At 44.0% G+C, this 23,325-nt stretch overlaps 1 protein-coding gene across 5 annotated transcripts; it reads left to right on the forward strand.

The window, feature by feature from the left end:
* Positions 1–2: 2 nt before the first annotated feature.
* FKBP8 (FKBP prolyl isomerase 8) lies at positions 3–23,325 on the forward strand. 5 transcript variants are annotated; one of them, XM_025176696.2, is made up of 9 exons: positions 3–161; positions 8,314–8,612; positions 9,018–9,187; positions 11,200–11,288; positions 12,656–12,873; positions 13,749–13,918; positions 15,302–15,379; positions 17,757–17,894; positions 19,478–20,611. In XM_025176696.2, exons 2-9 carry the CDS (start codon positions 8,342–8,344, stop codon positions 19,562–19,564), a joined length of 1,221 nt encoding a protein of 406 aa, XP_025032464.1. In that variant the 5' UTR covers positions 3–161; positions 8,314–8,341; the 3' UTR covers positions 19,565–20,611. The 5 variants fall into 5 exon arrangements, with proteins under 5 accessions (XP_025032464.1, XP_088005572.1, XP_007443923.1 ...); XM_007443861.3 differs by having other exon boundaries at positions 4–161; positions 13,746–13,918; XM_007443863.4 differs by lacking the exon at positions 3–161 and adding an exon at positions 3,077–3,118 and having other exon boundaries at positions 13,746–13,918.

Below are 23,325 nucleotides of genomic sequence, written 5' to 3' on the forward strand. Positions count from 1 at the left end.
TTTCATTGGACAAAATGTTGCCAGCGGGACCCGCCCCCGAACGCCCAATCGGCTGAGTTCTGAAAGGGGGGAACCGAAGGCCAGGAGGGGCCTTTAAAAGTGGCAGCGGGAGGAGAGTGCCTCTGGGAATGGGCAAAGTGCATTTCTCCGTAGACAGCAAGGTAAGCACAACTCGGCCTCAGGGTTTCTCTCTTCCAACCTGCAACGTCGATCATGATCTCTCTACGCATGTGCAGAATGCATTCTGTGCAATAAATTACAGACGCCAAGGTTTGAGCATCCAGTACGCGGAATGCATTTCTCATTACCCCATGCAGAAAAGGGTAATTGGTCTGTGCAGGGTTTTTGGGAATGCTCTGAGTGCAGCAAAGGGCATGAAGTACAGTATATTTTCGCTGCAGAGGGCAAGGCAGCCGCAAGGTGTGTTTCCCGGGATTTCAAAGAAGGACTTGTTTTCCTACCCAATAGCAGAACCAGACGCGTAGAACTCCTAGAAACGTGCAGAGTGCAACCCTTGTATATAGTGGGATAAACACAACTCGTTTTCGGGGTTTCTGGGCATGCACAGAATGTAGGCTTCCTTCCCAGACGGTAGGATGGCTGTTGCTGTCCTGCAGGTCCTTGAGATGTATTCCTCCAGCAGCTGGACCTGCAGCGGGCATGACTGGGTTTACTGAAAAGTAATCCAAGGCTTGTTTTCCGAATAGTAAACATATTCTGTTGAAGATCTGGTAGGTGTGCATGTAAGGGTGTCCATTAGGTTTTCTATCAGGTATATTATTGTCTAGCAAATGTTGCCACAGGGTTCCCACATTGTATATAGTAAGCTGTGGTTTTGTTAACAGCATGCTAAGGCATACAACCAAACTGCATTGTGGCAGATGTGTCTCACACATGCAGTGTGTAAATCCAGCTGCTGTGCCACTACTCGCCTATTGAATCAGATCTTCAGCAAAGGGTCTCCTTTCACTGCCCCCTTCAAGAAAGAGCCTTCTTAATGATGATGCCCCGCTTCTGGAAAGTTCTCCCTAAAGACAATTGCTTAGTGACTAACTCATTGCCTTCACAGTGAGAAGACCATTGATTTTCCTGAGTTTTTAAAATGCAATGTTTATTCCACCAGGTATTTTATGCCACTATTCTAATTCGTAGCTTTGGGGAGGAATTTTTTGGGGGGTGTTGTTTTCATTTTAACTTTTATTATTTTTCTAACCCTTTCCTAGGAATATCACTGAAATATAAAAATACTGACAATAAAAAAATGAATCCATTGGGGTTCAGAGTTCTCCCTTTCTATTATGGCAGCAATTTTTGCAACATTTTTCTTTTGCAAAAGTGTTTTGCAACATTTTTCTTCCCACATAAGAGAAAAGTTAATATTTGACAGTATTTGAACATCTCCAAATGCTTGCTTTTGGCCAGGCATTACTCACTTTTTCATAGTCCTTGCATGTTTTGTTAAATATACACAGTGAGAGTAATCATAGTGTTGGAGTCTGTTAACAGTTAATGCTTAACTTTAGGCTGTGCTGAGTAATCCTGAGTGTGCATTCTAGCTGGCTGGGTGGGTGTTAAAACATTTCCTTCCAAGTTCAGAACGAAAGTTATTCTTGTCAAGTAAGATCCAAAAGGCATGAAAACAATCTCCCCTCCCTTTAACTAGTTATCCTACAGCTATTACTTGGAAGTAAAATGCCTCTGAGTGGGAAGACTCCATTGTGGTCCATAGTTAGCAATCTAAAACAAAGAAAATAAATTGCTGGAGCTATTTAATATCTAATTAAGAACTATGTGATTTACCATTTTTCTCACTCTGTACAAGGTTTTTACCATTGTTCTGAATGTTAATAATTAAACTCATCTTTGGGGTATAAAATCAACCATTAGTCAACTCAGTACCAAGAATTTTTTGACCCAGAGAAGACTGGTTTCTCTCCTCTCTCTTTTTCTTTTCCCAACATGGAATCCTTCTGCCTTCCCTATTGCTCCTTGTCTAGATTTGGCTAGAATTCATGGAGCTGCCTTCACAACAGCCCTGTAAGGTAGGCAGATAGGATTATTCCATCAGATCCGGCAAGAGAGGCATGTTATGGTTCCTGTCTACTAGGGAATGTCATCTGATGGGACCCAGGAAGAGAGCCTTTTCTGCCATGGCACCCACCTTTGCAACATCATTCTCCCAGAACTTAGATTGGCCCTGACCCTTCTGGGTTTTAGGAAAGACCTGAAAACATGGCTGTGCCACCGCACTTGGGGTCCAGTGGTAGTGGTCAACCTTTCCAATGGTTATATTAAATGGGATGTATCGCTTGTATTCACCTGCTAACCGCGATTATGTTTTATGTTGAATTGAGTTTTTAATAGTGGTTTTAGTACGGTTGTATGTTTGGTGTTTTTATTCATATTTTTATTGTTCTCACTGTTGTTTTTAATTGCTGTGAGCTGCCCAGGGTCACATGTGAGATGAGTGGCTATACAAATCGAATAAATAAATTTTAAAAAATACATTCCTACAGTTCACTTAGTTTTCATAAGACCTAAAGATGCAGTTTAAAAAGAAAGCCTACCCTTGGTGGTCCTTTCCCCAGTTCCATTTCTGAAAACTCTTACAATTGTAAGTTGAGTGGGTGTGAGTGATTTTAAAATAGTTCATTGTGGCTTCTGTCCTGCTTTTCCAGGGAATGCATTCATAGCGGCTTCTGAAATGACGATAAAATACTTGTAAATAAAACAAAAGGACATGTAGATCAGAAACAAAAAAGGACATACAGTACTGTATTAAAGATCCCAACAGAATAATACAAAATCAAGCATGAAAATAAAATATTTAACCCAGAGCTTAAAAGTAGCAACGCTTCAGCTTATTCCCCCACATGTTTGATGTGACCAAGGTAGGGTTGTGATAAAATAATGGACCTTCCCCCAGAATTTCTTAGTTTCACTCCATGTGTGTTCCTGTCCCTTTAACAGGCGTAGGTGGCAGAAGGAAGGGAAGGCTGTGACTATCAGTCTTTGAGTAACAGCTGGGAGGGCCAATAGCATTGATTTCCTGTGGGCACTGGAGGCACTCTGGGGAACTGGGGGGGCGGGGCTGAAACTGGATAATTCCTGAGTCCAGGTGAGTCTATTGAAGGGGAGTGGGGGGAATGCTATACTGTAAGGACATCCGAATTAATCAGTGCAGTTGCTGGGTGGTGATGAGTGGAAAGAGAAGCTGCTCAGCTTTTTTTGCAAAATGTGGGGAACAATCCTGTTTTGCTTTCCCCTTCCCACTTTTAAACTTTCAGGTCTTTTCAGGGTGGGGGATAAGGCTTGGTTTCTTAAGTTGAAAGTCTGATCCATCCTTCTGTGCATTATGGAGAGAGGGGAAAAGAACATCTGGAGCTGGTGTTAGGAACACTCAGTTTTAACTTTTTCCTCCTTTGCGTTATCAGGTTAAAATCTGACCCCGGGAGGCTGGCCACGGACGTGGGGGTTGTTATTTAAGGCCAGCCCATGTTACTTCTCCTCTGCTTTGCCCCGGAAGCTTCTTTTCAATCGGTACCAATCTTCCTTCCTTTTTCGTTTTCTTTGGTGTGGGAGTCTGCCTCTTCTCCCTTCCCATTTTATTGATTGTCAGGCCAAATAAACACAAAAGTTGTGATGTGGCTGGTTTGAGTGGCCAAAAGTCAAGTTGATCAGTTGGTCCCTGCACAATTCTGCTGCTGTAAGTCTCCCCATCCTTGAGATGGTAAGAGATCCTTAGTGGCTTTGGCAAAAAATCAAGAGTCCAGCAGCACCTGTTCTGACTCACAAATTTTATTAAAAGGCATCAGCTGTCATAAGCTGCAGCTCGCTTCATCAGACACAGCTCATGAAAGCCAGTGCTTTTTAATAAAAGGTGCTAGTTGGAAAAGGTGCTATCAGACTCCTGGTTTTTTGCCCCATAGCCTCACACAGCTGTCCTCCTACACCAGTGTTTCTCCAACTTGACAACTTTAAGATGCGTGGACTTCAACTCCCAGAATTCCCCAGCCAGCATGCTGGCTGGGGAATTCTGGGAGTTGAAGTTCACGCATCTTAAAGTTGCTAAGGTTGAGAAACACTGTCCTACCATGTCTACAACAAGAAGCACTGAGTTTCTTTGGCGGCAGCAATGTTAATATTGGTATTACAGCTTTTGATTTCAATGAGGTTTTTCAGTGCCCCTTCCGTTTATTTTCCTGCTGTATCCCAAGTGTGTGCCCTCTGACATCAGCCCCATTTCCTATGGGGATTTGATGCTAGCTAGTTTGCAGTCTAAGCTAGTTGGTATTTTTTGCAACTTTTCACTAAGACTCAAGAAGGCTTGCATTTGTTAGCATTTACTTTACAGTCAACCTGCCTCTGGATCTAGCTTTTAACCCATTCTCTGTGTGCAGACAAGAGTGTGAATCTAGTATAAAAAGAAAAATAGGATCGTATTATTAAATGATGAGATAAAATGTAACTGAGCCAGTGAGAGTGTGCAAAGTGCTAATTCTTACGATACAAGGTGAGTTAGTGATTTTGGTCTCTTTGTTTAGAAATTTAGAGGTGTACAATTAGGGTCCCAGAAGTGCAGAGCCCACAAATTGTAATTCTTAATGTGAAAGAAAGGAGGAATTATTATATAAATGGGAGAGTAACCATATTCACTGTTTTTAATTCTTCTGTGTTTATTAATTGTACATGCAGTGGATTTCATGTTGGGATAAGGCCCTGTTGGAATAAGTGTGGCTGTTGCTCAAACAATTTGTCCACATCTGGCTTAGCCATTCTTCTGCAACCTGGTGCCCACAACATTTATTGGATTTCAGCTGCCATAGTTCCCAACTCTTGGCCACATTGAGGAGCTATGATCCAACACATATGGAGGCCAACATGTTAGGGAAGGGAGAGGGAACACATTGATTAGATGAGGCCATTTTGTGAGTTTCTCCATGGCAGGAAGTGTGATTTAACTGAATGATTCTCTTGACTGTAGTTCAGTGGCAATGCCTTCCATGAAGCTTTTTTTTTTTTTTAAATGTACTGTGTTTCCATTGCCTTTGTTGTCCTTAGAAGAGTCTTAAAATCAGGTGACACTCTTCTTTTACCTTGGAAAAATATTTCGCAAGCTGCTAGTCCACATGATACCACAGCTAGGTCATGTGCTGGATTAAAGTGTTTGTCCTTCTTTCCTGGAAAATGATGCTCACCATAGATGAAAGGCAGCTTACCATCTTACTTTTTTCCCTCCTTTGCCTAGAAAAAACTGAGGCAAGGCAATGCAGGACTTGTCAGGCAGGTTTTATTGTTCTGTTCTTGAGCAACGAGCTCTGTTGCTTCTCATTTTAGAGTTTCCTCACGTCTTGCTTACCAGGGATGATCCACTGATATTCAGTTGTATAAATAAGACCAACCATTAGATGTTAAGATGGGCCTCCAGAAAACCAATGAGCCTGTAATGTCTGTCCATTTGTCCTCATTATTTGTTTAGGGTTTAAACATGGTGGTCCTGTAGAGCTCTAAGAGGTGCCGGTGGGCCCTTAGCCTTTTTCTATCACTTGTTCCTGTTATCTGGAATTTAGAAATCTTTTGTCTCCAGATTGTCCAAAAAAATGTATTTTGTGGCTATTGCTACAGCTGCCTTTATTCTTTAAGCACCCCGGATAGTTACCATGACTAAATCTTGTAATAGGGAGTTCCATAACCTTAATGACATGTTGTGGAAAGCACTTCCTGTTGTTTGCAACCTGAATCCTGTTGACAGTGGAGTTTCCTTGGCTGAGGAGATGGAGGATCTGCTTGGAGGGTTCCTCACTGTGGTGAGCTGGAAGGAATCTCTGTATTTGGGTTTGAATGTTTGTGTGTAGATTTAAAAGGCATGGAGACATGTCTCAGGGTGGAATTGCTGAGTTCTCAATAAGTCTCACCCCTGGAATTTTTTTTTCATTTAGTAGACTTAGATCCTGCCTTTCATACAGGAGCTCACTATTTTTCCCCACAACAACCCTGTGAAGTAGGTTGGGGTGAGTTAATGAGTGGGCCAGAATCAGTTAGGGAGCTTCAGTGGCTGAGCGGGGATTTGAATGTGGGTCTCCCCAATACAGCACCTTAATGACGAGAAGCAGAGTTGAGCCGTATGTGAAATTGGCTAAATTAATATGACAAACTGAAAGACCTCTTTAAGGGAATCCTGGTTTGTGGTGCTGGAAGCTCTGTTCTGTGTTGGCTAGAAACATAAGTTCCAACTTGTTTTCAACCCCAAAGCTTGCTTGCTCTTAGCCTAGCCCACCTCGCAGGGCTGTTGTAAAATTAATGCTTAGATAGAATGAGGACAAGGGGGCACTTCTTTTCCTGCAAAGTCAAGGCACAACGGATAAAAATTTAATAAATATAAAAACGACAGAAAACCCACGTCATTCGTTCTGCCTTATGTTTTATTTGGTGTTGAAAGAATGGATGAAATGTTGTGTGCAAAGCGCTTTGATCAAAAACACCCCATAAAAGCTAACTGGTAACAGATTTGGAGTTCAGAGGAGTTGCTGAGGTCACTGTAACTTCAACTCCTCCAGGATAATTGTAGTATGTTTATTTTTCCATGGAGTGATGAGGGAGAAAACAGAGAAGATGTACAGTACTGTATTAGTATAAGGCTTCTGTAGTAGTATACAGTTTCTTATCTTCCAAAGAAGTGTTGTTTCTGGTGTCAGTAATTTCAGTATCTCTGACAACTGAAATGTCAAACCAGGATTGATTTTAATATTTGTTTCAATATACCAGGAGCTATGAAATAGTTTGGATTTTAAGGCAGTGTTTCTCAACCTTAGCAACTTTAAGATACGTGGACTTCAAGTCCTAGAATTGAAGTCCACGTATCTTTAAGTTGCCAAGGTTGAGAAACACTGTTTTAAGGAATGCTTGCCTTGAAGCTCAATCTCTACTTCTACATAGCTTTTAAAGGTATGAGTTGCCTCCCTCCCTCCCTCTCTCTCTCTCTCATTTTCCTTCCTTCCTTCCTTCCTTCCTTCCTTCCTTCCTTCCTTCCTTCCTTCCTTCCTTCCTTCCTTCCTTCCTTCTCTCTCTCCCCCTCCCTCCCTCCCTCCCCTCCCTATTTCCTATACTTCCTCCCTCCCTCCCTCCCTCCCTGTAATCTATATCGACCCCGGAGTTTGATAGCATTAAAAACAATAAAAGCGATGTTAAAACCAAAAGCAAGACCATAATATAGAACTACACAGGGGTATGATTGTAAGCTATGAGTCCCATGTTCTCTCTTTTGTGACAGCTTTTAGATTGAGGCTTTTTGGGGTAGAATCTGTGTTCCTATAATTATTTTATATAGCACCACACTTATTTATGCAGAAATAATATATTATGTTGCTGTTGTGCTCTTTGTTCATGCTACACTCAATTGGTTACCCCACCTGGGCCAAAAAACATATCTGAAACCTAACTTGTAATGGAATTTGGGTCATGGAAGGGAAGTGTGTCTTATCAAAGGAGTTTCTTGGCTTGTGGAACTCCCGGTCACAAGATGTGGTAATAGATGCTGGTTGATACAGGTTTTAATCGGATGAGTGAACTTCACAGAAGAGGAGATAGATGCATTGTTAGCAATTAACCATGATGGCTAAATTAATACTCCAGGCTCAGTGCCAATCTATCTGCTGGAAAGCAACTGCAAGAGAAGGCAGTTTTTCCTTATCTCTGGAGCCAGGCGAGTGTTTGGGTAGCTGATCACATTTTATGAAATTCCTCTCCACTTCAGGGTTGACACACACACAATTTTCAGATGTAAAGTGAAGGATTGCCTTTTCTTCCCATAACTTGAGCCAGTTTACTTAGTTTTCTAAGTGATTTCCACCCTTTTGGATTAATATTTTAATTAATTTTAATATCTGTAAATCTGTATTTTCATTGTTCTCATTAAATGAACATAACTTGTTTTTCTTTTCTTTTTTTGTTAGCTGTTTGGATGTTCTTTTTTTTTTTTTTTAGTAAAGCAGGAAGAAAAAATATTTTATACAAAATAAAAAAATGTTCTGCAGTGTGGATTCCCTGAAATGTGAAAAAAGATGTTGAATTGGGAGTCCAGGAGGGCTGTTCTTCATTTTGGGTCCTTTTAGAAAATGCCAGGACTTTGTGGCATATGTTTTGATTAGCGATTGGTATTTGTATTCAATTCCTTTCATAAATAAGGGCGGGATCATTCATGCGTGCTAGGAATGGGAGGCTGATTACTTTCTGGAACTGGACCAAAGAATCCATGAAATCAGGCCAAGTGTCCTCCTGACTTCCTTCTTTCTCCAACCCTTTTGGTCCTTGCAGCTCAGCTGATCAGTAGCGCGCTGGCGCCATGGCTTCTGGAGGGGAAGACCTGGATGACTGGGCGGGCACCAGTCTGGTCGACCTGACCTCACCTGAACTGGCAGCCACCCAGACCTCCATGATTGACAGTGGGGAAGATTTTGAAGTCCTGGATAATACAGAAGACGGGGATTTAAGTGGTCTCCCCCCACTGGAGGATGTCCCAACCAGCCAGGCCAAAGAAGATGACCAAGAAACGGAAGTGGAGCATCCTGCTCGGGAAGAGTCAGAGGCAACACAAGAATGGCTTGATGTTTTAGGTGGGACCATAGCTTTGATCCACCTCTCTGCTGTTCTTCTAACCTCCAACATTCCCTGAGTCCCTTTCTAAGTGGTGGTGATGATGGTGATGAATGTGATTACATTTATGTCTCACCTTTATTCCCCCTCTCCCCAAAATCAACTGGCAAATATTGCATGTTCCTTGGGGCAGGTACTATAGGTTTATATCAAACTCTTCCCCTGCAGATGTGATGGGATGGGACCACCACTCTCAGAATTCTCACCCAAGGGTCCAGGAACCCTGGGAATTGCAGTCTTAATACATCTGAAGGATGTGTTCTACATTTTTGTTAGAGTGCAGCTCCCATCATCCACAGTCAATATAGCTCTAAGTTGGACAAGGGTGTTCTTACAAGTTACTCTTCTCTCAATCCCATCTCCAGGGAGCGGCTTACTGAAGAAGAAAGTAATCATATCAGGCCAAGGTCAGGAGAGCCGGCCAGTCAAGGGCCAGGATGTGACCATACGGCTTAAAGTGATGCTGGAGGATGGGACGGTAGTGGAGGAGGACCCAAGTCTCACTTTCACACTGGGGGATTGTGATGTCATCCAGGTGCATATGTGTCTTGATCTGTCATTGTTACGACTAGCAACAAGCACTCCCACTGTTCCACTAACTGATGGAAAGAATGAGGACCAGAAAGTTATTTTTGTATTGGTTAGACCAGTGTTTCTCAACCTTGGCATCTTTAAGATGAATGGATTTCAACTCCCAGAATTCCTCAGCCAGCATGGCTGACTGAGGAATTCTGGGAGTTGAAGTCCACATGTCTTCAAGTTGCCACTGTTGAGAAATGCTGTTCTAGATGTATCTCCCTGGGTAATCCATGCCATTTGGGATATACTTCAGCTCTCTCCCCCCTCTGAAGTTGGGTGAGGGGCCACAAGGGGCACAGTTTTTGGTTGCTGCAGCACATCTGCCTTTTAAAGATCTCTGCTCTCAGTTCTTTCAGCACCTTGTAAAAACAATCTGGCTGCTTCCAACTGACATTGGGTTGTTTTGTTATTATGGTTCCCCTTTTTTTATTCTTGACTCAGTTCAATCCCAAAGTTGCCACTGGAGATTGGGTGGTTTTTTTTAAAAAAAATTAATGGACAGGAATGTGTGACATCGTGCTTTAAAATGTTCGGTGCTGGCTTAGTTGCGTGTGAGGTTCTTTGAGAGGTTTGTTTTTCAAGAAAGCCAATTATACTTTTTATGAATATGGTTAAACATTGAAGTCTAACCTGAGCTTTTTCCTATAAGAAGTTGAAAGGGGTCTGTGAACTAGAGACACTGGGGACCTTTACCATCTAGTATTAGTGCTCTATCCCTAGCTATGGATGCATCTCTCAAATGTTGGCTAATCCATTGCCTTCTCTCTAATGGGGTTTCTGAATGACCTTTCTCTTCCCTGTAGCACCTCCTTACTACTGTTACACACGCTGCTCCCAGGTTCGGCTTATGGTCACTCACTCACACACTCACAGCCTGTTGAGGCACGCGGATCTTGTCAGCCCCCCTTGCTTTCTACCTGGGTTTTCCAGATAGGTGCGGCTGGAGCAGACAGACACACAGCCCTTGTTAGAGGGTTGGGAAATTTAGACATTTTTAGATATTTAGACATTTAGATGTTTAAACATTTGCCTTTACCTGCTTTTACTTCATGTTATACAAGCAGGTAAAGGTAAATGCTTAAACATCTAAATGTCTAAATATCTAAAAATGTCTAAATTTAGACATTTTTAGATATTTAGACATTTAGATGTTTAAACATTTGCCTTTACCTGCTTTTACTTCATGTTATACAAGCAGGTAAAGGTAAATGTTTAAACATCTAAATGTCTAAATATCTAAAAATGTCTAAATTTCCCAACCTTCTAACACCCTGGTCACCAGCAGGGAAATAATTGGGGATACACACAAATCACTCACACACGCACAGCCTCTTGAAGCATGCGGATCTTGTCAGCCCCCCTTGCTTTCTACCTGGGTTTTCCAGATAGGTGCGGCTGGAGCAGACAGACACACAGCCCTGGTCAACAGCGGGGAAATAATTAGGGATACACACAAATCACTTCCAACCGAACACTGAGGCACAAGAGGTTCTTTGTAATACACGGAGACCCAGTGAATTTAAAGTAACAGCAAAACTTTACTGGTTGCAAGGTATATTTGCTCTTCCTCATACACACACACCCACTTACCCACGTCCTTCCCAACTAGGCTGCCAGGCACTAGCTAGAGGGACAGAAGCCGCCAAGTCTGGATGACTCAGATGACCAAGAGACTCAGAGTGGGCGGGCTTTGGGACCCCTTTTATCCCCAAAAGTACAAGTTGATGGGATTGGGGTGAGGGCTTCCATGTGCTCAGGCCCAACTTCCTCTTTCTGGTTCAGGTCCTTTGTTTTTTCCTTAAGGACTTGCTTCCTTCTTATCTACCTCCCTGAAGGGATCTCATAGATAAGATTCCTGGCTTTTGTCCTCTCTGCTTACGTGCCTGCTTCATCTTTAGGTTATGGCAGCTTCAGCCTAGTCTCACACTACCCAAATGGTTTTCCTTTCTCCCTCCTTCCTCTTCACAGGCCCTGGACCTCTGTGTACAGCTGATGGACATGGGGGAGACGGCACTCATCACTTCAGACGGGAAATATTGCTTCGGCCCGCAGGGGAGGTACATGAGGAAGTAAAAAGAAGCCGGGGTTGGTTGGCAGGGGTGGGGTAGCTTAGCAGCAGCAGTTAACTACAATAGCTATACCGAATGTCCATTCAGAGGAAGTCTCTCTGAATTTCCAGCTGGTGGACAGACAATCCAGAAAGAGTTATTGGTTCCCCACTCTGCTCGTGAGCTTGCTTGAAACAGTTGAAGTTTTGTTTAGCAGATAAAAGTTGGGCTAGGTAGATCTCTGATCCACTTGCACTGTTCTAAGAGGGATTAAATAGATCTTCTCGTGGCCACCTCATGCACAGAAGCAGCCCACTTCAGAAAACAGGAGCATTAGGAGGCAACAGAGATTGGGGTCTTTGGCCTCTACCTGTGGAATTTCTTAGAGGTACTTGGTTGGACACAGGATACTATGTGATGAGCCCCTAGACTTAACCTAGCCAATGATTCTTGGGTCCTTTCAGCCATGAAGGTCACAAATGGAGCCTCTGTTGCAGCAGCTGACCTATGAAATGCTGGGAAGAAGTCCTCCACTGAATCCTCTGTTTGATACTCAGTCCTTTCTAACTAAAATACAATTTCCCCTTAAGTCCAGGATAGGGAGCTGGGGTTTTTAATTTACCATTGCACTTTACAACTGGAGCCAAATGTCATTTCCAATTTTGATGAGTAAACCAGCATTAAAATCCAGCTACCTGCTTTTTACTATACATTAAGCCAGCCAGGATGTTGTCACCAAAGGAGGCATGTGAAGGGTAGAAGTGAGGTAGGAAAGTCTGAAGAGAAATGCTAGCGCTGCAGACTACAATATAGTCTGTCCAGAGATCCAGATTCGAAGAACAACATGCGATTCAGAGGGTGCATGGACACGTGTGTAGCCCCTGTTGAGAACGTTGTAAAGCAGACGGGTTTTTCCCCCAAGCGTCCATGGCCGCCCTTGGCAGCTGACGTGCGATCCTGGGAAAAGACATAGCTGCTTTAAGATGTTCCCGACAGAGACTCTGTGCATGCCCACGTGGTCTCTGAAACACATTTTGCCTTTTGAATCCATAAACTTGCACAGCCTTAGGAGATTATGGTCTAGTCCGTGGTATAAGGCATAGGGTTCAGTGGAAGGACTAGTGGTCTAACCACTCTTGGCAGCTGAATGTTGGGTTAATTGAGCCGTTGATATGATCCAGCAAGGCAATCTCTACATCAGTGTTTCTCAACCTTGGAAACTGTAAGATGTGTGGACTTCAATTCCCAGAATTCCCCAGCCAGCATGGTTGGGCTGGGGAATTCTGGGAGTTGAAGTCCACACATCTTAAAGTTCCCAAGGTTGAGAAACACTGACCTAGGTACTCAGAATGAAGCTGTTGATTTCTTCCAAACAGGAGTCCTGACATCCCGCCTGATGCCTCCTTAACTCTTGAGGTGGAGTTGCTGGCTGCCCAGGATGCTCCTGATTTGGAATGCCTTAGCGGGAAAGAGAAAATCTCCCTGGCTAACCGGAAGAGGGAGCGTGGCAATTTCCACTACCAGCGAGCAGATTACGTTCTGGCTGTCAATTCCTATGACCTTGCTCTCAAGATCATCAACTCTAATTCTAAAGGTACCTGAGCTCCTCCTCCCCCCGTCCCCAGTGAAGAAGCCTGGCCTCCATCCAGCGCTCAGCATGGGAGAGTAATTTGTTTTGTACCAAGTGCTGAGAACTAGCAACTTAATCCTCATTTTAAAAAATGCCCCTTGAACTCTGAAAAACACAGTAGGTGCTAATGTAAATATGTAGCAGGTAAAGCCTCAAGTTGAGCTGTATTCCTGGTGAAAGTCTGGATATGTCCATGGAATATTCTTGACAACATTATGGAAATGATATGTCCTCGATTTCTTCTGGGATTTTTTTTCCTCCAATTTCCCAGTCTAGCCAACACCCTTGGGATTTCCTAGTGGCCTCCCATCCAAGTACTACCCTCAGGCAAGTGTGCTTAGTTTTTTGAGATGAGCCAACGTTGGCTAGGTGCTGCTGTCTAGTTGGGCAAATACAGAACACTGTATTTAAAAAAATTAAAAGTGCCACATAAGTATCTCCCATTTGCCTTTAAACCAGTGTTTCTCAACCTTAGCAACTTTAAGATGCATGAACTTCAACTCCCAGAATCCTGGGAGTTGTAGTCCAACCATCTTAAAGTTGCCAAGGTTGAGAAACAGTGCTCTAAACACTTTGGCTGTTATTTGTTTGTTAAATAAGGTGGTGGAGGTTGCAAGATAGAAGCAGGAGATTGTCCAGTTCAATATTTTAAAAGCTTTTTCAGCAAAATTAAAAAAAAAATTGTCTGTGCACTCTCTGATACACTGGATTTCTGCTCCATAATTCCCACCCAGCATGGAGGGCATCGAGCTAGAGAAGGCTGCCCCCTGGATAGTTCTACCCCCTGTCCTGAATCACAGCTTTTCCCGTCTTAACTCTGCTTTTTTTCCCTGCAGTAGATTTCAGTGAGGAAGAAGAGGAAGAGCTGGTGGAAGTGAAGATGAAATGCTTGAATAATTTAGCAGCTTCCCAGCTTAAACTGGACCATTACGAAGCTGCCTTGCGATCCTGCAATCAAGTGCTGGAGCAGCAGCCAGATAACATCAAGGCTCTGTTCCGGAAGGGGAAGGTAACAGGGTGTTAGGGGCCAGGGGGTTGTCAGTGAGCCCAAGGTGGTCCGTCCCAGAGTCTGATGATGATTGGGTGATGGAACTGCCAGTCAAAGGATGGCTGCACTTGGTACCTCCTCCCAAGTTATCTTCCAGTAGGAGAAGGAAACTTGGAATGAGGGATGTGAGCGCTGCAGGCGGAAGAACAGATCTGAGTGAGGCTGGGAAAGAGTTAGGAATGATTTTAGGGCCTGAGTAGGCTAGTATTGGAGGGATATAGATCATTTGTAGAAATAAGTGAACCTATTTTAGGTTTTTATGTTAACCATGCTTCTGTGCTATCCTGTATCCTCCCCATAGCCCTCTCAGTTATGTTGCCTAAAAGAATTTCTAAACCCTCCAAGAGAATTAGTGGTGGCAACAGAATAAAAGGATAATAAAGACCCCCGCAACAAGGCAAGTAGGCAGGCAACAGTGATTAAGTCAGATATTTCCTGATTGGGAACTTTCTTAGGAAAAAGATTCAGGCAGCAGTCTTGCAGACTATTTCCTAGGAATAAGTTCAGGATAGGGCTACTGTCTGAATAAACATGCTTTCTGAATCTGCATGCTTGCATGCATGCGTGCGTGCATGCATGGATCGATCGATCGATTGATCACTGTAATACAGGGAGGACAAGCATACCTTCTGTCTCTTGAGATGAAGCAGGTATGGCAGGAGGAATGATTTCTGAAAAGGAATTTTGACTGACGTAGAGGTCCAAAGAAACAGGCAGCTATTCCTTTCTTTTTCTTCAAATATGCATTTTCATAAAAACAGTGAGCTTCATTTCACAAGAGGCTTTCCTGCCTGTATAGAGGAGAAAGGGAAATGTATCTTCTCAAATGTACAATGGTGCTTAAAAGTTTGTGAACCCTTTGGGATTTTAAATATTACTGCATAAATGCGACCTAAAACGTGATCTGTTCTCCACACAAGTCCTATAACTAGAGAAAGAGAACCCAATTAAACAAATGAGTCAAAAACATTATACCCATTCATTTATTTATTGAGGAAAATGACCCAATGCTACATATTTGTGTGTGGCAAGAGTATGTGAGACTTGTGCGGAGAACAGATCCTGTTTTAGGTCATATTTATGCAGAAATATTGAACATTCAAAAGGGTTCACAAGCTTTTAAATACCACTGTACTCGCTGTTTTCTGCTTAAAAAACGGTCAAGGCATTTTGATGGATTTCATCCGTTACATATGGCATCCTATTCATTTATGTGTGTCACTTCAGATCATTTTCCAGGGAAGTCAGCCCACTTTTTAAGATATGTCTGGCAAACAGAGGCTTTCAAAAGACCTGTGTTAAACCAGAGATGGCCCAGTTTTTTTTCTCTGTCTGCTCTCCTAGGTTCTGGCTCAGCAAGGGGAATATAGTGGGGCCATTCCAATCTTGAAGGCTGCTCTGAAGCTAGAACCGTCTAATAAGGTAAGCATTGGAAATCTGACCTGCAGTTGGGACAGAGAAAACAAACAGGGACTGGTGAGCGCCAGACTGCCCACAGGCACCTCCCTTGAAGGCTGCCAAGCTTCTTACCCCACCTGCCTGTATTTCTTAAATTTTTTTTTCTTGCTTTATTTATTTAATAAAACAGAACAAAGAGAAAAAGACAAAACAGCAACGAAAAGGGGGAAAAGGAACCAGTACAGCAATGATAGTTATATTTATTATTAGATTTATATCCCCCCTTCATTTTGTACAACTTGAGGCATGTATGTAATGCCTCCTATTTTCCCCCCACAACAACCCCATGAGGTGGGTTGGGCTGAGAGAGAGTGACTGGTTGAAAGTCACCCAAGGAGCTTCCATGCCTAAGGGAGGACTAGAACTCACAACCTTAACCATTATACCAAACTGGTTCTTCATTCATTGTTGTTGTTCAGTCGTTAAGTCGGACTCTTCATGACCCCATGAACCATATCGCGCCAGGCCTTCCTGTCCTTCACTGCCTCCCTGAGTTTGCTCAGTTTCATGCTCATTGCTTCAGTGATGCTATCTAAACATCTCATCCTCTGCCGTCCCCTTCTCCTTTTGCCTTCAATCTTTCCCAGCATCAGGGTCTTTTCCAAGGAGTCCTCTCTTCGCATTAGGTGACCAAAGTATCTGAGCTTAAGCTTCATTATCAATCCTGCCAATGAGCAATCAGGGTGGATTTCCTTTAAGATGGACTGGTTTGACCTCCTAGCAGTCCAAGGGACTCTTAAGAGTCTTCTCCAGCACCACAGTTCAAAGGCATCAATTCTTCGGCACTCACCCTTCTTTATGGTCCCGCTCTCAGCCATACATTACTACTGGAAAAACCATAGCCTTGACTATGCGGATCTTTGTCGGCAAGGGGATGTCTCTGCTTTTTAATATGCTGTCTAGGTTTGCCATAGCTTTCCTCCCAAGGAGCAAGCGTCTTTTAATTTCATGGCTGCGGTATCTGTCTGCGGTGATCTTGGAGCCCAAATAAATGAAGGCTGCTACTGCTTCCATTTCTACCCCTTCTATTTGCCAGGAATTGATGGGTCCAGATGCCATGATCTTAGTCAGTCAGTCAGTCAGTCAGTCATTTTTATATATATATATATATATATATATATATATATATATATTTCACAAACATACACATACACATATACAACAATTTTTATTAAAGTGACCATGTTTTGTTGTAATTGTCCATACATAATGGGTATTTGTAAGCAACTCATTCCTAAATTGCAGATAACAATCAGGTCTTCAATCCACAGAGTAATAAGAGCCATGAATTTATCTTTCCAGTGTTATGGATTAGACTCTTAGCAATAAAAAGGCCACGGAGAATCCATTTTTGTTGTTCAGCCATCAATTTCCATGTAGTAGGTATATAGTTAAAAGGAAATGGTTGTCCAAAAATATTAAGCTGTGATTCAAAAATTAAATATTTGTAATTACTTCTTCCCAGAATATAATCTTTTTAGGACATTGCAGAAAATTGTTTTTCAATGAAATGTTACTTTGCCTTTATTTCTTAAATGCCTTTCCATTGAAAATAATCATTGTTGGGAATGTGGCAAGTCACTAGTATCTTTATTTACATAAGAATGCCTCTGGGTACCACACATGCCCCATTGGCATTCTTTCTAAAAAAAAACAGGGAGTGGTTGCAGCCCAATGGGTTTGTTTGGAAGAGGGTCCATCCTCCCCAAAAATGGGGAAAGATCAACTGGGCTGATAGAGGATAATGGAAGAGAATCTCTATAGCTCAGGGTTGACCTGTAGAGTCCTTGGTGCTCTCCGAACGTGGTTGTTTACTTGCAGACGTTTCATTACCCGACTAGGTAACATCATCAGTGCAAGTGAGTGTGGGGTTTGCTCCCTGTTTATATACAGCAGCTTGCCCCGCTCAACCAAGCTCAGAGAGCACCAAGGAGTGATAGAGGACATTTTGAAGGGCTGAAGGTGGGGAACGTCCTTATCCATATGCCATCTTATGAATGGTTGTTCTGTGACCATCTTTTTGAAGAGGGTCTGTGAGCACCTGTGATGGGCAAGGAAAATTTCAGAAATGCCCCCCAAAGTTGGGGGCCCTTGAAATGGGATTCTTTTGAGGACAGTAGCCAAAATCTGGCTCAGATGAATCTCTCCTGTTCAAAGACTGCCTGCCTATGAAAAACAGGAACACAAGGAACGTTAGAGCCTTCATGCCCTGCCCAAGATGATTTTCTAGAATTGTGTTGGCCAACTTTGCAGCAAACTAGGTGGGCTGATGCAGTAGTGTTCTTCTTGCCTTCTTAATGGGACACCAAATCACATCACCCTCTTTTCCATCGGCCTCCAGACCATTCACACAGAACTCTCAAAGCTGGCGAAGAAGCACGCTGACCAAAAGAGCATTGAGACAGAGATGTACCGCAAGATGCTGGGAAACACCGGGTCTAGCACCCCCCCAGCAAAGTGCAAAGATAAGTCCTCCCGGGTAGGTGGCAAGGAACAAGTATCCACTGGGCTGGAGGTGGGGAAAAAAGAGGAAATTGAGTGGATCGCTTGTGTACTACAGCTGTATTACGAGCATAGAAAGCAAGTGGGAACTTCTGCAGGCCATTAGGTCTCTGGCCTTTTGAACGGACACAGTGGCCTACAGAAGTTGCCACTTGCTTTCTATGCTCATTTTAAGATGTTCTTTCTATCTTCAAAGTCTAAACAGGTTAGGGCCTGTTTGTCTAAGGCAGTGTTTTTCAAACTTGGCAACTTTAAGATGTGTGGACTTCAACTCCCCAAATTCCCCAGCCAGCATGGGAGCTGAAGTCCACACATCTTAACATTGCCAAGTTTGAAAAGCATTAGTCTAAAGAAATGCCTATCTGATTATTAAGAACTACAAGAGAAGCCTCTTTGACGACATTTCTTGTTCCAAAGGCATCCATCAGACATGCAGAAAACAATTTTCTAATCTGCCTTTTAATTGTGTAATGTGCCCATACCGCCTCCCACTCTCATTTTCAGAAAGGCTGTTGAAATCCATCTCTGTAATATGCTTAATTGCTTCAGGATAGTTTCATTGCTAGCCTTATTTCTGTTTTGGATTTTTTTTCTTTCCAGTCAAACAGAATAATGGAAAGGAATTACAGGTAGTCCTCACTTAGTGACCACAATTGGGACCAACAACTCTGTCGCTAAGCAAAACATGTGACCGCAATGGACTTACAACATCACTTCCCATTTAGTTGTTAAGCGAGTCACTGCAAGTTGTTAAGCGAGATATCACGCGACCACAACTTGCAATATTACTGCCAGCTTCTCCACTGACTGTTTGTCGGAAGCTGGTTGCGAAGCACACAGATAGTGATCACATGACTGTGGGATGCTGCAACGGTTGTAAATGCAAGGACAGGTCATAAAGTTACTTTTTCAGCAGCATTGTAACTCTGAATGGTCACTAAACAGGGCAGTTGTTAAGTGAGGTCTACCTGTAAAGGGGGTTGGGACTCTGTCCCTCAGTCAGTCCACCAGGATGACAATTTTGGGGGTGCAGGGAGAAGCTGGCAAGAGAAAGATGGGGTTTCCAAGTGGGCTGGATCAGGCTAGAGGCTATGGAGGGAAAAAAATCAGAAAATATCCCAATGCGTTCCTTACGGAGAGGCAGTGGGGCAGAATGCTTTCAACTCCTCCATTGTAAGCTCTCTTCTTTCCCAGTCCTGGGACCCAGAGTGGAGCTATTACTAAGGGGTCAGAAAGCATTTGTGAAATCTTCCTAGCCTCGTTTCAGTCCTTGTCCCACCGTGCTAGCAGGGTTTGCTTGGCAGAGCCTATTCCAAGTATGACCTGCCTCATTATTGGAAGAATAAAATGAGAGGGTGGTGTTGGAGGAAACCAAGTTTGCAAGTTTGAGCTATGGAGCAGAAAAATAGGACAAAAATGTAAGGGGCAATGCAAGGTTACACAAAGGGTGTGATTTCAGTGATCCTGACTGAGCTCCACAGGATATGCCAGTTCCCAGGTAAGGGGTCTTGCATTCTTGCTTTTAGCAGTCACTTTTTTTTACCTTTTTCTCCTTCCCAGACCATCCCTTGGAAGTGGCTGTTTGGCGCCACTGCTGTAGCGCTGGGGGGCGTAGCCCTGTCGGTCGTCATAGCAGCCAGAAACTAAGGCCAGCCTGCAGGTGATGACTTTTGAGGAATCAGGCTTGGAGACTGTCCCTTCCTCCCTCCCAGCTCCTGCCCCTCTTCCTCCACCTGGCCCCTCAAGGACTGGTACATGACTTTGGACTGGTGTGCCCCCCTGGACTGTAGGTTGACTGAGTGGGGTGGGGACAGCAGACTTGGCTCTCCTGCCCAGAAAGACTTCCCAGCCTCCGGAGTTGATCGGAACATCAACGAGCCCTTTGCAGGAGCAGCCCGGGGCGGCAAAAGAGATCTTTGCGCTGCCTGGGGCTGCAGAGGTGAGAAGAAACCCCGAGGGTCTGGGTGTATTTTGTGGGAGAGGGCAGGAAAACGGGCCTTGGCTGGATGCTCCATCCCCTTCTCTCTCTTTCTCTCTAGCTTGTGTGGGTTTTCTTCTCCTTGCCCTTAGGTGGCCCAGCAAATGGTCATTCGAAGTGAAGGAAGAGGGATTGCTGGCGACCACCTGGCTGGGGGAAGAAACCTGGGGCTGCAGTGAGTTGCATTGGCTTTAGAACAGACTAGAAAGAGGAGCTTAGAGACTTTAGAACTGGCCTTAGGCCGTGGGTGAGAGGCTCAGGACTGTTAATGCTCCTTCAATGCTCAGGATTGGCTGGGGTGGTGTTGCAAATTTCAGTTCCACAGCCTTCCACAAGAGCTTCCTTGCAGGACCCCAGGAGTCCTCTAAGACTCCATTCTGGCTTGTCCAGCTCTTTCCAGGTATTGAAAACACACCTGCAGGGAACAGGTCTGGGTAAACATCACGTGGATTGCTTTCTTTTCGCCGTCTTCGGGAAGCCAAAAGAGGAGCCCAGGGACCTCTCCATCTTTGCTCAAAATCTGCTTTTAAACTCTACTGGTGGCTTTTCCCTGACTGTCTCTCCCTTTTGAGCCACCAACCTTATGTTAGTAGCACCGGGTGCCACCCAAACCCAGTTCTGCTTCTCTTCAGTACAGTTTTTCACTCTCTATATACATTTTAAACTGTGAACAGCTGCCACGCCCTCGTGTTCTAATAAAGCAACATCTCTCAGCAGTTTTTCTAGTGTTCCCTTTATTCCTGAAGCCGCTGAGGGCTGTGCGGGTGGGGTGGAGGGAGTATGGAAAATACAAGGTTTCTCAGCTTGTCAGGGGCAACCCCTGGGGGAGTTTGTGAATAACTTGGTGGAAGTCATAAAGACAAAGCCTAGAGCAAGTTTTGATAGTGCTCCTGCTTTTAAGCAGTTTTAAGGCAGCAAGTGTGGTATTGCAAAGTTCAAGAATCTGTATGATACAGGAGCATTTAATTGTTAAAAGTAAGTGGCATATTTATTTCTCGCCTGGTCCATACCCCATGGAATCGTTACTTGTTTACTTATCATTCATTTATCTTTAGGAAGTCACAGTACTGTAAAGTTTGAGAATCCTGAAGTAATGAAACATGAATGGGGAAGTAAGGGGAAGAACAGCTATCTTCTCAGCCTTCCCCAGCCTAGCGCCCTCCATCTGGGCAGGGACTGACCACTCCCAGAATTCCACAACCAGGATAGGGGGATTTTTAAAACTGGAGCCTCTGTGTGTGTGAGTCTTAAAGGGAGAGAGAGAAAACCTCTGCCACTGGAAAACCAGATTCTGCTGGGCTGGTCTATATTGCTGTTTCCTGCAGGGTCTCCCCCCCCCCCTTCGATTTACAGTAGTGTTTCTCAACCTTGGCAACTTTAAGATGTGTGGACTTCAACTCCCAGAATTCCCCAGCCAGCATGCTGGGAGTTGGTCTGCACATCCCAAAGTTGAGATTGAGAACCCCTGGTTTAGAGGTTCCCTTGCTATTGTTGCCTTTCATACAAATTTGTGAAGACCTTTTGAAAAAGCCCATGATGGAGTCTGTCTCTGTTGTTTCCAAGTTCCTGAACAGAGAGACTTAACAACCTGTGAAAGGCCTTATAGGAAGTCTGAAGTTGTCCAAAGAATCCACCCCTCCTTCTTCAAAGCTAGCTAATCCACCGTCCTATATTTTGGTGGCAGATCCCACAAATTAATGAAAGTCGTGCTGGAGGTCCTGCAAGACCATCCAAGCAGAGATTTGCACCCAAGGCAACCTATCACCTTGTCTGCTATAGCAAACTTTTATTAGCACCCACAGGGAAAAGGTGTAAAGGCATTTCCCAGTCTGGTGATATACAAATATAGTTGGGCTACTCAAACAGAGATGCCTGAAAGTTTCTAAATATAGATGTCCTACCAGATCAGATGCCTCTAGTCCACTCAGATCCCTCCAGAACACTGACAAGCAGGAAACAATTGTTCAGTTTAGCCTTTGGATGAAGTCGCTACTATTGATATATAGAGCCAGCCCAAAGCAAGGGGGAGCAAACTCTGCCCCCTCAAGTACCACATGGGCAATGGTTGGGGAGGCATACTTATGTGTATACACTCAGACCTGCATGCACTCATTCCCACCCCCATCTCAGTGGGGAGTTGGGGATTTAAACCTTTTCTTGGGCACAGAAATTGGCAGAGTACACAAAGTGTGCAATTTAAATGGAGATGGTCTGTTGGATCACCCTTTCAGTGCACTCTTCTTTTAAATTGCTCAAGAAAACAGACATTCCTTTGAAATTACATTATCAGAAGCCCACTAATGGCTGTCAAGAGTGGAACCTAAGGGCCCAAAAGACAGTGCACAAAATAAATTCCCCCTATGCTTTCACATCCTTGGCAGAATTGCAGTATTGAGCAAACCTGCACAAATGTTCCCAGAGGACTGTTTAGCCTAACATACCCACTAAGGAACCTACTGGCAATCTGCCTCTTCTTCAATGGTGACCCAAGAAGATGCTCCTGTAAACTCAAGTTGTTCCTCCTTACATCCTCAAGCATCTGCCATAGACTGCCGTACTGCTTTGGATGAGGATCCAGGTACCACTTAATAAACTACAGGTAGTACTTGTTTTCAGTCTTAAAGGAAATCAACCCTGACTGCTCATTGGAAGGATAATGAAGCTCAAGCTCAGCTTGATCACCTAATGCGAAGAGAGGACTCTTTGGAGAAGACCCTGATGCTGGGAAAGATTGAAGGCCAAAGGAGAAGAGGACGGCAGAGGATGAGATGGTTAGAGAGCATCACTGAAGCAATGAGCATGAAACTGAGCAAACTCAGGGAGGCAGTGAAGGACAGGAAGGCCTGGCGCGATATGGTTCATGGGGTCACAAAGAGTCGGACTTTTAAGTACTTGTTTGGTGACAATTGGGACTGGCAACTTGGTCATTAAGCAAAGCTGTCACGAAGTGAAACTGCTTATGATCTTACTTCAGCTTTCCTTTGCTTAACAGATTTGTGAAGGTCGTAAATGTGAGGATTGTTTGCAGTTACTTTTGTCAGGTTCAGCCTGCACCGCACGCCTAGGAACTTGCCCAGCCGCGCTTTAGTCAATTTCACCGCTCGAGCGGTAGCGCAGAAAGAGGAAAAGCGAAACCGCAAGCTAACGAATGGGCCCCCTGGCGCCACTTCACTAATCTGGAGCGGATGCCTTGTGTTAAGCCGGAGGGCCGCGGGCGCTATAGACAAAGGAGAGAGCGCGGAATGGAGGAAGAGATCAGCGCGCGAGGGGATGCTCCCGGCTGGGCGCGCGACAGGAGCCCCAACGAAGGCAACGACCATGCAACAATCAAAGAAACCAGAGAACTGGGCTGAACCTGCCGTTCCAGTAGAAGGGGGGGATTACAGGGGGCAATCTGCAATCTAATTTGTAATATGTAACCTAGCAACGG

This window comes from Python bivittatus, unplaced genomic scaffold (assembly GCF_059951505.1).
Source record: "Python bivittatus isolate LINGU-HERP-01145 unplaced genomic scaffold, Pbiv_v1 ctg000580_np1212, whole genome shotgun sequence".
NCBI lineage: Eukaryota > Metazoa > Chordata > Lepidosauria > Squamata > Pythonidae > Python > Python bivittatus.